Source organism: Rhinopithecus roxellana, chromosome 9, assembly GCF_007565055.1.
Source record: "Rhinopithecus roxellana isolate Shanxi Qingling chromosome 9, ASM756505v1, whole genome shotgun sequence".
Lineage (NCBI taxonomy): Eukaryota > Metazoa > Chordata > Mammalia > Primates > Cercopithecidae > Rhinopithecus > Rhinopithecus roxellana.
Genome location: NC_044557.1, coordinates 110,181,394 through 110,193,966, shown reverse-complemented (window position 1 = coordinate 110,193,966; position 12,573 = coordinate 110,181,394). Strand labels below are relative to the sequence as shown.

The 12,573-nt window shown below is 47.8% G+C and overlaps 1 protein-coding gene across 8 annotated transcripts in view; it reads right to left on the bottom strand.

Annotated features, from left to right (window-relative positions):
* The window catches only part of CHMP7 (charged multivesicular body protein 7), a 43,210-nt gene that overhangs the window by 5,059 nt on the left and 25,578 nt on the right, over nucleotides 1–12,573 (bottom strand). For 7 of the 8 annotated variants that reach the window (XM_030938199.1, XM_030938198.1, XM_030938200.1 and 4 more), the window contains 4 exons: nucleotides 10,686–11,425; nucleotides 8,287–8,458; nucleotides 2,304–2,489; nucleotides 1,146–1,279 (listed from right to left, as the gene is read on the bottom strand). In XM_030938199.1, coding sequence (XP_030794059.1) covers nucleotides 1,146–1,279; nucleotides 2,304–2,489; nucleotides 8,287–8,458; nucleotides 10,686–10,984 — 791 coding nt within the window. In that variant the 5' untranslated portion in view covers nucleotides 10,985–11,425. Of the gene's footprint in view, nucleotides 1–1,145; nucleotides 1,280–2,303; nucleotides 2,490–8,286; nucleotides 9,709–10,685; nucleotides 11,426–12,573 lie in introns of those variants that run through there. The other variant, XM_030938204.1, reaches the window with a different exon arrangement.

The window sequence follows — 12,573 nt, the reverse complement described above, 5'->3', positions numbered from 1 at the left end:
TAACACCAACAATGACCTCGGACACATCCCTCTGCCTCCCAACAAGGCGAGGCTTTCCCAACTGGAAGACAGACTTCAATGTCTGTGTCCGCCTGCCGGAGTGTGTGTCTTTATCAGGGATTCCTTGTACAGTCATCCACGGGGAAGGGTGGGGGAAGGGCAGGTCAAGGGCCCCCTCAGAAAGACCTCTGCAAAGGCAGGAACCTGTCTTGTCCACGCCTATATCCCCAGTCCCTAAGACAAAGCCTAGCTCAATAAATATTAGTTGAATGGACACTGATAAGGAAGAGCATAAACATTACACTCACAGTCATGGTCTGCGGGGGAAGAATTAAGACTCGTGTTTTCAGCTGGGCACAGCAGTTCACCCCAGTAATGCCAGCACTTTGGGAGGCTGAGGTGGGAGGTGGGAGGCTCGCTTGCGCCGAGGAGTTTGAGACCAGCCTGGGCAACACGGTGAGACCCCATTTCAACAAAAAATTAAAAAACTAGCCAGGCATGGTGGTGCGCACTCGTGGTCCCAGCTACTGAGGAGGCTAAGGCGGGAAGATTGTTTGAGTCCAGGAGTTTGAGACTGCAGTGAGCTAAGATCGTGTCACTGCTCTCCAGCCTGGGGGATAGTGCAAGACCCTGTCTCAATTTAGAAAAAAAAAAAAAAAAGGCCAGGCGCAGTGGCTCACACCTGTAATCCCAGCACTTTGGGAGGCCAAGATGGGCAGCTCACGAGGTCAGGAGATTGAGACCATCCTGGGTAACACAGTGAAACCCCGTCTCTACTAAAAATATAAAAAAATTAGCCAGGCGTGATGGCAGGTACCTGTAGTCCCAGCTACTCAGGAGGCTGGGACAGGACAATGGTGTGAACCCGGGAGGTGGAGCTGGCAGTGAGCCGAGATCATGCCACTGCACACCAGCCTGAGGGACAGAGCAAAAAAAAGAAAAAAAGAAAGAAAAGGCCTCATTTTTTTTCTCTTTTGTGATATTCTGTGCTTTCCATGATTTCTGCATTGAGTAGTGAATACTTCTGTAATTAGCTTAAAAAAAAAAAACACCTATCTTTTTAAAAGCCCACATACAGTAACATTTTGCTGGCTCTGGGGGCCAGCCACAGTGGGGAGGGGGCTCAGTTCGGGGTTAAAAGTTACCTCTCTGCTTCCTGGGATAAGGACTCCACTTTGCGTGAGAGAAGTTGTTCACTCTGCATCAGCTGGTACACCCCAACGTCTACGTCATTGACTGGAGAGACCTTGGCATGTGGCCCTCGGGCAAACTTCACAATCTGAGGGACAGGGAGAAATTACTACTGCTGCTACCACAAAGGCTGAGAACTTCCCAAGCAGGAGTGCTGGTGGGCATATGAGAACAGCAGGCCCCCCTTATCCGTGGGGGATACATTCCAGTGAATGGAACCCCCCATGGATGCCTGAACCCTCGGAGAATACTGAATCCTATACATACAGCTATGCAAACATTTTTCCTTCTTCACAATTTTTCCTATAGAAGATTCATTCTTACTGTAGATCCTAGCAACCTCATCAAATGATATTTTGTCTTCCTTATTTAGTCCAGAACTTTCACCTCTTCACTTAAAGGAAGCACCTGACAGCTTCTCTTTGGTAAATCTGGACTGCCAGCACCACCGCTCTTGTGCTTTGGGTCCATTATTAAGTACAATAGGCCAGACATGGTAGTTTACACCTGTAATGCTAGCACTTTGGGAGGCCAAAGCAGGAGGATCACTTGAGGTCAGGAGTTCAAGACAGCCTGGCCAAATGGTGAAACCCCTTCTCTACTAAAAATACAAAAATTAGCCAGGCGATGTGGCGCATGCCTGTAATCCCAACTACTCAGGAGGCTGAGGCAGAAGAACCGCTTGAACCTGGGAGGTGGAGGCTGCAGTGAGCTGAGATTGTGCAATTGCTGGGCGACAGCAAGACTCTATCTCAAAAAAAAAAAAAAAAAAAGTACAATAAGGGTGGCTTGAACACAACCACTGCAGTGCCATGACAGTCAATCTGATCACTGAGACGACTCCTAAGTGACTCAGGCAGGGAGATGCTGGACAAAGGGGGGATGAGCATTCAGGCGGGATACTACGAGGTCCCATCACACTACTCAGAACAGTGCACAACTGAAGTCTATGGAACTGTTAATGTTTGGAATTTTCCACTTATTATTTTTGGACCGTGGTTGACTGCAGGTAACTGCAACTCTGGAAAGCAAAATCTCAGATAAGGGGTCGCTACTGTATGGACTGAATCAATCACCGCTGAGTCAGTGAATGAACAGGTGAGCCTCCGTACCTTCTCCCCGTTCTGCTCGAGGACTGTGACCCTCTTCTCCTTCTGCAGCTGCAGCAACACCAAGTAGAAGGTCCTCTCATCTGGGCAGGAGTTAGCACAGAGGGTGCTGAGCTCTGACAGGGCCACCACGGGGTGCGAGGAGAGGGGCGAGTTCTGATACAGACGATACACCTCCTCAGCCTTTTCCTGCGGGAAAGGCAACATGGGCTGACAGGCCCTGGCCACTGCCACGGGACCCAGGGACCCTGACCCCGAGCTTCAAAACCATGACCACACAAGGCAACCACCCAGGAATCCCAAGCCCATCCTCCCCAAGTAGCGGCTTTTTAAAAAGGAGGAAGGATCTGTGTTTTTAAGCCTTGGAAGAAAGTTTGGTGACTCCATCTGAAATGAGGCACATGGGATGCTGGGAGCCAGTGCACTGAACGCCCACTGGGGATTTTACACTCCTGCCTCTCCCTTGTCTGTGGTTTCGCAAGGGAAGACTGAGGAGGTGAGGTGAGGTAGAACATCTGTGAATGAGACCTGAGGCCTGATTTCCAGTCCAGCCTAGGTGACCCTGGGCCAGTCACAGCCTCACTAGTCCTCAGTATCACTCTCTGAAGAGGGTGGATGAAATGAGATCCAATTCCCTTCCAATGGTAGTCTCTCCATTTTCCTGCCAATTGGCTATACTGGAAACACAAACATTACTGAGTCTGTAAAGAGTCTTAAGGGAAAAGGGCCAGGCATGGTGGCTCATGCTGGTAATCCCAGCACTTTGGGAGGCTGAGGCAGGCAGATCACCTGAGGTCAGGAGTTCGAGACCAGCCTGGCCAACATGGCAAAACCCCGTCTTTACTAAAAATACAAAAAACATTAGCCGGGTGTGATGGCGGGCACCTATAATCCCAGCTACTTGGGAGGTTGAGGCAGGAGAATCACCTGAACCTGGGAGGCGGAGGTTGCAGTGAGCTGAGATTGCACCACTACACTCCAGCCTGGGCAACAAGAGCAAAACACTGTTTCAAAACAAAACAAAATAAAAAACAAAGAAAAGTACACGATAAACAGATGGGATAAGATTAGTGACAAGACTAAGAAATGTAAGTTCCAAGAAATAATGTCACCATTTCGCTCACACATGGAAATTACTACCAGAAACAAGAAAGACTTACTGAGGTGTGCATGGGATGCTATGAAAATATAGGAAAGGACTGCCTGGGGATTCAGGATTTCTTGAAAAAAAAACAAAAAAAAATGTTGAGCAGAATTCTGAAGAGTGAGCTAGGTGAAGAGGTGAAAGGGGTTATCTCAGGAAGAGAGAGAGGAACATGAGTACAGAAGGGTGGGTCAATGCGGCACGTGTACAAATGTAGAGTGGAAAGGAGAGAGAGGAGAAGCACTCCTACATTATAGAAAGTATAATAGTTTATGATGATCCTTTATTCTGTAGATGGTGGGTGGTCACTGAAGGAAACTGACATGGCTAGATTAACAGAAAGCTAACTGCCAGTTGGGAGAGGATGGATTATAGAGTTAAGATTAGAGGCAAGGAGACCATTTACACAAGAGATTATGTGGGGCTGAACAACAGACTATTTGAATAATAAACACAGAAAGAGGAGTGGTGGAGCCAAACAAAATTCAGAAGATAACACTGGTAACTGGATATAGGGTTGGAGGAGAAAGTTGAGAGGAAAGTCACCGTGGATTGAGTGACTGATGGATGTGATGCTATTAATAGCAAAAAATACAGGAGGAAAAGCCTAGTTTAAAGGAAAGACAAAATATCCCATCTTGGATATGATGTTTTAAGATGTCTGAGAGAGGCCGGGCACGGTGATTCACGCCTATAGTATCAGCACTTCGGGAGGCTGAGGTGGGTGGATCACCTGAGGTCAAGTGTTTGAGACCAGCCAGGCCAACATGGTGCAACCCCGTCTCCACTAAAAAAAATACAAAAAATTAGCTGGGTGTGGTGGCAGCGCTGTAATCCCAGCTACTTGGGAGGCTGAGGCAGGAGAATCACTTGAACCCAGGAGGCGGAGCTTGCAGTGAGCCAAGATTGCACCACTGCACTCCAGCCTGGGCAACAGAGCGAGACTCCATCTGAAAATAGACAAACAAACAAATAAATAAATAAAAAAGATGTCTGAGAGATATCCAAGAATATATATACAACCTATAAGTGGATATACAAATCTGAAACTCAAAGGAGACGGCAGGATAGTGATACAATGGTTGAAAGTCCTCAGCATATCCACGGCAAATATCCCAAGGACACTCAGGGAGGAAAGTAATAAGCTGAAGGAAGATCACTGTTTAGGAAGTGAAGGAACCACAAAAGAGAGCCAGCAGGACTGCTTTGGGGGAACCAAGGAGAACTTGCTGCATCATGTAAACAAATTCAAAGAAATTAGACATTTTAAGAAGCGACTCGTCAACGGTGTCAAAGGGTGGAAAAGAGCCTAGTAAGACACAGACATTGAGTTTCATTGATTCAACTGCCCTACCAGATATGCAACTACTGCAGTAACTGCACAGTAACCACACACAAATAAATTAATGTTATACAACATCAAGAAAAAATACCGAGACAACTGGCCATCCATCTGGAAGAAAATACAGCTTTTCCCCACCACATACACAAAAATAAGTATTGAAGTAAGGAAATGTAAATGGAAAAAAAAGTGCAAAGTAATAAAAGAATATCCACTTAAGCTTGAGTCAGAAGATGCCTTCCTAAACAAGACCTGAAATTCAGTAGCCATACGGAAAAGTTTGAGAGATCTGACTACAGAAATGTGAAACCTTCTATATGGTAAAAGACATCATAAATAAAAATTAAGCAAGCAACAGACTGGGAAACAATATTTACATCTTTAATACTAAATACATTATACGTACCTATCTCTAATACATAAAGAATACAGATTAACATAAAAGATAACACAATACGGCCAGGCGCGGTGGCTCACACCTGTAATCCCAGCATTTGGGAGGCCAAGGTGGGGGTGGCTCACGAGGTCACGAGATCGAGACCATCCTGGCTAACACGGTGAAACCCCGTCCCTACTAAAAATAGAAAAAATTAGCCGGGCGTGGTGGCGGGCGCCTGTAGTCCCAGCTGCTCAGGAGGCTGAGGCAGGAGAATGGCGTGAACCCGGGAGGTGGAGCTTGCAGTGAGTAGAGATCACGCCACTGCACTCCAGCCTGGGAGACAGACTCCATCTCAAAAAAAAAAAAAAAAGATAACACAATATGAAACAGGCAAAGGATATAAACAGACAACTCACAGAAGGGGATATGTAAATGGCTAGTACATAGGTGAAAAAAATTCACAAACAGGACGTATCATTTTTTTTCCCAATAAGTTGGCAAGATTGAAAAGACTGATGTCATCCAGTGCTGACAAGGATGTGGGGAGACTGGACTACAGAATCTTCATGAAAGTGCAACTTATTACAAACTTTTGAAAAGTAGTTTGGCAATTTTTGTTAAAATTTAAAAAGCACATATGCATTTCTGAAAATCAATTCCATAAAAATAAAGGGAGAAGTACATAGATCTCTGCCCAAGTAGCATTTTTTTGTAACGGAAAAATGGAGAGAGAAATCGGAATGACTTAAATGTCCATCTGCAGAGCACCTGTTGCATAAATTGTGGCACAGCAATAGATTATCATGCAGGCATCAAAAAGAATCAAGTAAATCCATACTGTGTAGGGCCTGGAAAGAGGCACCTGATATAATGCAGTGGAAGAAAACAAAGCAGATTGCACACCAATTCCATTTCTAGAAAAAAATGGAGTGATGTGTACACATGTGTCTGTGTGTATATATTCATTCACTCAACAGGGACTTGTTGACCGTCTACCAGGTACCAGGCACCAGGCACTGCTCCTAGGATCCCAGGGCCCATGGCACTGTTCCCTTCTAGTAGGAAAGACAGACAAGAAACAAGTGAATAAGATTTTCAGGAAGAACTAGAGTTGACAAGGCCATTAAGGAAACATAAGTCTGTAAACATACGCACTCACACACTCACACAAATGGGAAGAGAGTGCCCAAAGAGAGAAAAGTTGGATGAACAGAAAGAAAACTTTCATTTCTTTGTATATTCTTTTTAAATAACAAAATAATGGACAATGTTTGCTTTTTTGTATTTTTCAGTACCATCCAAAAGTAAAAAGTTACTGGCTGTTTCTCTGTCTGGACTTGGGAAAACCAATTTACCTCAAGAGCAGGCTTGCTTTGGTTGCCGGTGCAAACCTCACCTGTGGGGGTCCATGGGTCTGTCTCTCCTCCGCCCCAGGCTGGAGGACAATGTGAGATGACAGGCAGACTCAAATCACCCTGCAGTCTTTGCGGGGACCTCGACTGAGCCCTGGAGACCAGGGCACCGGGCAGGGGAATAACCGCATGGGTGCGGGGAGGGCGTGTAGATGGAGCAAACGGGCTGCCCCTGAAGAAAATGTGGGCTGCTTAGTCAACAATCCTGGGGGACAGGGAGAGACTGGCAGATTTTGGAGACCTCTTCCCCAATCTGAGGCAGAGTGCGCTGGAGTCTCTCACGGTGAGGAGAAATGGCTGCTTCTCTTGGGGTGAGGGGTGGGGATTTTGGGCTGGCTCCAGCTGTGTGAAGCCTCTAGGGCTATGCAAGGGCCCTGAGGTCAGGCTTGGTCTGTGAATTTCAAAATTACTCTCTGCAATGTACTTTGGCCACCAGGTGCTCAGTCAACTTTGTAGACACATACACACACAGACACACACACACACACACACACACAGAGACTCATCCACAGCATCCGGGTGGAGGGGGTGGTTGAAGCAGGTCTGCACCGGGTGAGAGTGAATGGGAGGTGTGGAAATGGTGACGCAAAGGTCGGTTGAGAAGGAAACAGCACTCACTAGGTAGGGCCCAGGTACCACAAAAGAGACAATCCGTGTTTGGAAAAGCATGAGTGGGTTTGGGTTTATAGGCTGAGAGGGAGATGGAACATACCGGGCAAGAGGCCAGCCAATGGGACAAAGGGACAAGAGGGGCAGGGAAGACACACAGTAGATGAGGGGCAGAGGAAGGACACTATACTCTGAGCACAGAAGGAGGTGGGCTCTGAGGAGGTCAGGCTTGGGGTAGGAGGACAGAAAACTGAAGGCCGACTCAGGAACCCTGAGTCTACCTTCTCAGTGTAGTGCCTGCAGAGAGGAAAGACGACACAGGATGGAATGAGCGTGTGAGGGGACAGAGAGAAAGAAAAATGAGGCTGTGGTGTGGCTCTGAGGGCCTCCCACAGCTGGGGACCATGAAGGGGACCTCAGTCTGATGACAGGTGATTTTCTCCAGCAGGGGTGTTAGACCCCGTGTGGCTGATCTAGGGCTATGGATTTGCTGGGAGTCTCCTGGTGTGGACCAAAGGAGATGCAAAGGAGCTGAGGGTGTTGCTGAGGAAGGGAGTGGAGCAATGAGCCATGCGATTAAGGCTGTGGGGAAGGCAGGCCGGGAGGAGGCTGACTGACCAGGAGGCTAGGACGGGACCATGGCCCCAGTGGCCTCTTCAAGGGAGAAGAGCATGTGCAGCAGAAGGCAGGCCATCAGAAAGCTGGAAGGGGAAAGGGCACGGTCACAAAGTAGGAAAGCGGAGCTGAGTGGGCCAGTTCAGAGGTGGCAATACTGAAAGCCACAAGGTCCTCAGGAATCCTGAGAAACTCCTGTCAGCAAACTACAGAAGGCAAAGCATCTCCTAAACTGCTGCTTAACATTAATCCCTACAGATACTAGAAAATAATCCACTGTTAGTTGCTGAAAATTCCCAGACAAAGGCTAACCCTTGAAATGTACAAGCCCCACTAACGAATATATACAAAGCACAAGTACAAGGGAGGGCAGATAAACTCAGTTATCAACTCAGTCACCATGTAAAAGAGAACGCACACAAGGGACGTGGAGGATACTATGATTACACAAGGTGACACCCAGACACCCCCTTCTGAGTACCCACCTTCAACAGCTCCACAGCGACAAGGACCTCCTCGGCTGGAACCTTATTATCTCCCAGCATGTTAGAAAGAGTCCACTTGAGAGGCTTCAGCAGGAAGACCCCGACTCCCCAGGAGATCCAGCTGCTGTCTACACTGGCCATGAAGTCTGACTCCCGCTGCAGCTCCCCTCGACTGCAGGCAAGAGAAAGAAGGGCGTGCAGTAGCACTTAATGTAATATCCCATTCCAGTCCCCAGCTCCCCCTTTACCTCCAAAGAGGAATTTTATCATCATCATCACTACCATTTACTAAGCACCTATGCTGTGCCAACTACATGCGGCATTGTTTATACTCCAGCTCTAAGCCTCACAACACCTCTGCATAGGAGGCGGTGTTATGAGCATTTTAACGAATGAGAAAACTGAGGGACTCAGAAGGTAAGCAGAGAGGTCCAATCTACACCATGACAGGGCTGGAACCAAAAGGCAAGTGCCTCACTAAGACAACAGAAACACAGGCAGCTTCTGAGCCCTCGCTGAGATTTCCTTTTACAATTGGTGCTCAAAACAATCAAATGAAAATAAATCACTGTCGAGTGCAAGACACAAGGAAGAAAACAAAGATGTACAGAGAAAGAGTTCCTGCTCTTCCAAGGCAAGGGTGGGGATATGATGTATATGTAAGTATTACGATGTATATGTAAGTATATGTAAGTATTTCGTGGTATGGTAACAGTAACAGCAGCTCAATTGATTAGATGCTTGCCGCTGGCCAGTCACTATGCTGAAGACTACATAAGGAATATCTCTTCAAATCCTCACAATAAACCTAGGTACAATTATCATCACCATTTTAGAATTTGTCAGACTGAGAGTTAAAGACAGCATAAAATTTGTGCAGGGCCACATAATTTAGCAAATGGCAGAGCCAGGATTCAGGCCTAGGCCAGCTGGCCCTCAAGCTAAGCTGTTAACTATTAGGTTGGTGCAAAAGTAATTGTAGTTTTTGATACTACTTTTAATACTAATACTATGCCACGTCGCCTCCGTGGAGAAGTATCACCCTCAGAAATTCTTCAGGACCCAGGCAAGCAACAGGAAGCTTCTTCAGTGGAGCGCCAGCAGACAGGAGAAGAAACTTTAATACCATCGATGTATTAAAGTGTCTGGATTGGAAGTGAAAGATCGTCACCCTTCTACAGTAAGGAAGCCCATTCTGGTCTCATCCTTCACTGACTTCTTCAACTACTGTTTCTCCTGTTCCCTACTTCAGGCATGAACGAAAACCGTTTCCACTGTACACATTCTCCGAAAGCCTTGCTGGCCAGGTGCAGTGGCTCAACGCCTGTAATTCTAACACTTTGGGAGGCCGAGGTGGGAGGATCGCTTGAGTTCGGGAGTTCGAGACCATCCTAGGCAATATCGTCAGCCAATGGGAAGGTACTGAGAACAAAAGTAGAGAAGGGAGAGCTCTTAATCAGAAAGAGCAGCAAACTAAAAAAAAAACAAAAACCCATCAGAGTTGACTTTCTCCCTCCTTCACTGAGAGGGGTATCACGCTAGGCTGGTCTCAGAATGATACGTACATTGAATTGCAAATGACTTATCCAAAGACAAGGTATCCAGTCCCGGTATCAGCTTTAACCTGTGTAACTCTGAGTAAGTCACTTGATCTCTCTGAAACTCAGTTTCCTCTTCTGTCTGCTGAGGATAATCTATCACCGCACCACAAGACCGCTGAGTGGGTCAAATGGTGCATACAAAGTATCTGCATGCTGCCAAGCACTGTACATCTATTAGTTAATCAATGTTACCCCTCAGATACCGCCAAAACACTGCACCTGTCACACATGTATCTCCTACAGACCTTTTAAGGGCACTCAGATACTCAGCAAAGCCCTCGTTATCCTTCACGTCCTCTCTGCTCCAAAAAGCCTGTGCCAAGGACAAGCCAGACGCATGAGCTGTGCCAGGGGTTGTTGGCAAGATGCCTACAGGCCTCTTCCCCACGAATGCCCGCTTTTTAGCTCTGACCTTCTCTAGGTTAATGAATACTATCTCTTAGACCTTCTGCTCCACGGGCCATTCAAATTTGGAGGCTCTTACGAAATAACTACACAACGGGGTCCGTTCAGGCAAATCACTGTCACCTCTGCTAGGCTGGCTTCTCTGGAACTCATCTAATGGGACTATCCCTGACCCCCAATCTTCCCCCAGACCCCCTCTTCCTCTCCCTCCAAACCTCCCTAGCCCGGCCTCCTTATTTTCCTTCTTCGCCTTCTGAACCCACACTGGATGCCTTCTCTGGGCCAGACACTGGGCTGGGCGCAGTGCACTGTGCAGAGAACAGGACCGGGGCCCGGCCCTCGGAGAACTGCCCCCGCCCGCCCTCGCGGCCCTGGCCCCGGCCCGCCCCTCACCGCAGCAGGTCCTGCAGCACCGTGGCCAGCCCCAGCGGGACGCTCCCCTTGCGCTGAAAGGCCTCCTGCAAGTCCCGCAGACGCAGGCGCACCACCCCCTGGCGGCGGCTGTGGCTCAGCACCAACGGCGCCCAGAAGCCCATCTTGCTGTCCCAGTCGGTGCTGTTCACCTCGCGACTCCTCTTGAAAGCGGAGAACAGGAAGGACATGCGCTCCTCGTCCTCCTCCCACTCGGGGGGCAGTAGGCCCGCGGGGTCTCCCCCGGCCGGGGCCTCGGCCTCCCGCTCCGGGGACCACATCGGAACCCCCCAGCCCCGGCAAGGCACCGAACACAAGCCCGGCCCTGGTCCCCTTCCGCCCTAGTTCCCTCCCGGCTTCCGTTCCTTGACCACCTCCTTCTCGTTCACACGTCACCGCCGCCCCGAGCATGAAATAAGTTCCGTAAGTCTTCAAGGCGCATGCGTTGCGCTGCGGTCCGTAAGCCGGTGGCAGGATGATGAAGTTCTTTTCAGAGAGACACCGAGCGCTTGCGCCGACCCCTCCTCCCACGGTCTTTGTGCGGAAAGAAAGGCTTGCGCCTGCGCGGCAGGTAGCTGCGCGTTACGTTCCCTTCAAGATCCTGGAGTTTGGCGAAGCGTTCTACAGCGGCTTCTGACCTGTGGCTTCAGAAAATGGAACGGGGGAATCGCCGCAGAGGGGCGCCAGTGGTGCCCGGACCACCCGGATGGATCCGTGAATCTCTGTATAGAAGGAAATTTATATCAATGAATGTACAAACCAGAAAAGAAGAAAGATCTAAAATAACCTAAGATTCCACCTTGGGAATGTAGAATAAGAACAAATTAAGTTCAAAGTAAACAGAAGAGAAAAAATAAAAGAACAGAAATCAATGAAATTGAAAACAAAATCAAAAGAATATCAACAAAACCTAAAGCTGATTTTTTGAAAAGGTCAATGAAATTGATTAACCTCTAGCCTGGCTAACAAAGAGAAAAAACAAATAGTCAATATCAGAAATGAAATAAGGGACATTACTACAGATCCCATGGGCATGAAAATGATAATAAAGGAATCCTATGAATAATTGTATGTCCACAAATTTGATAACCTAGGCGAAATTGACACATTTCTTGAAAGCACACTCTGCCAAAACACACGAGGAAACAGACCACTTGAATATGTTTATATCTAATTAATTGAATCAATAATTAATAACATCCAAACAGAAAGCATTAGGCCCAAATGGTTTCATTTGATAAGTTCTACCAAATATTTAAAAAACAAGTTGTACCAGTTCTGTGCCATCTCTTTTATATGATAGAAACAAAAGGAATACATCTCAACTGAGCCTATGAGGCAAGAATTACCCTAATGCCAAAACCACACAAACGACATTACAGGAAAGAAAAAACACGGCCGGAGGTGGTGGCTCACGCCTGTAATCCCAGTACTTTGGGAGGCCAAGGCAGGCGGATCACGAGGTCAGGAGATTGAGACCATGCTCGCTAACTCGTTGAAGCTCCGTCTCTATTAAAAATGCAAAAAATGGCCGGGCGCGGTGGCTCAAGCCTGTAATCCCAGCACTTTGGGAGGCCGAGACGGGCGGATCACGAGGTCAGGAGATCGAGACCATCCTTGCGAACACGGTGAAACCCCGTCTCTACTAAAAATACAAAAAAACTAGCCGGGCGAGGTGGCGGGCGCCTGTAGTCCCAGCTACTCGGGAGGCTGAGGCAGGAGAATGGCGTGAACCCGGGGGGCGGAGCTTGCAGTGAGCGGAGATCACGCCACTGCACTCCAGCCTGGGCGACAGAGCGAGACTCCGTCTCGGAAAAAACAAAAACAAAAACAAACAAACAAAAAAAAACGCAAAACAATATATCTTGTG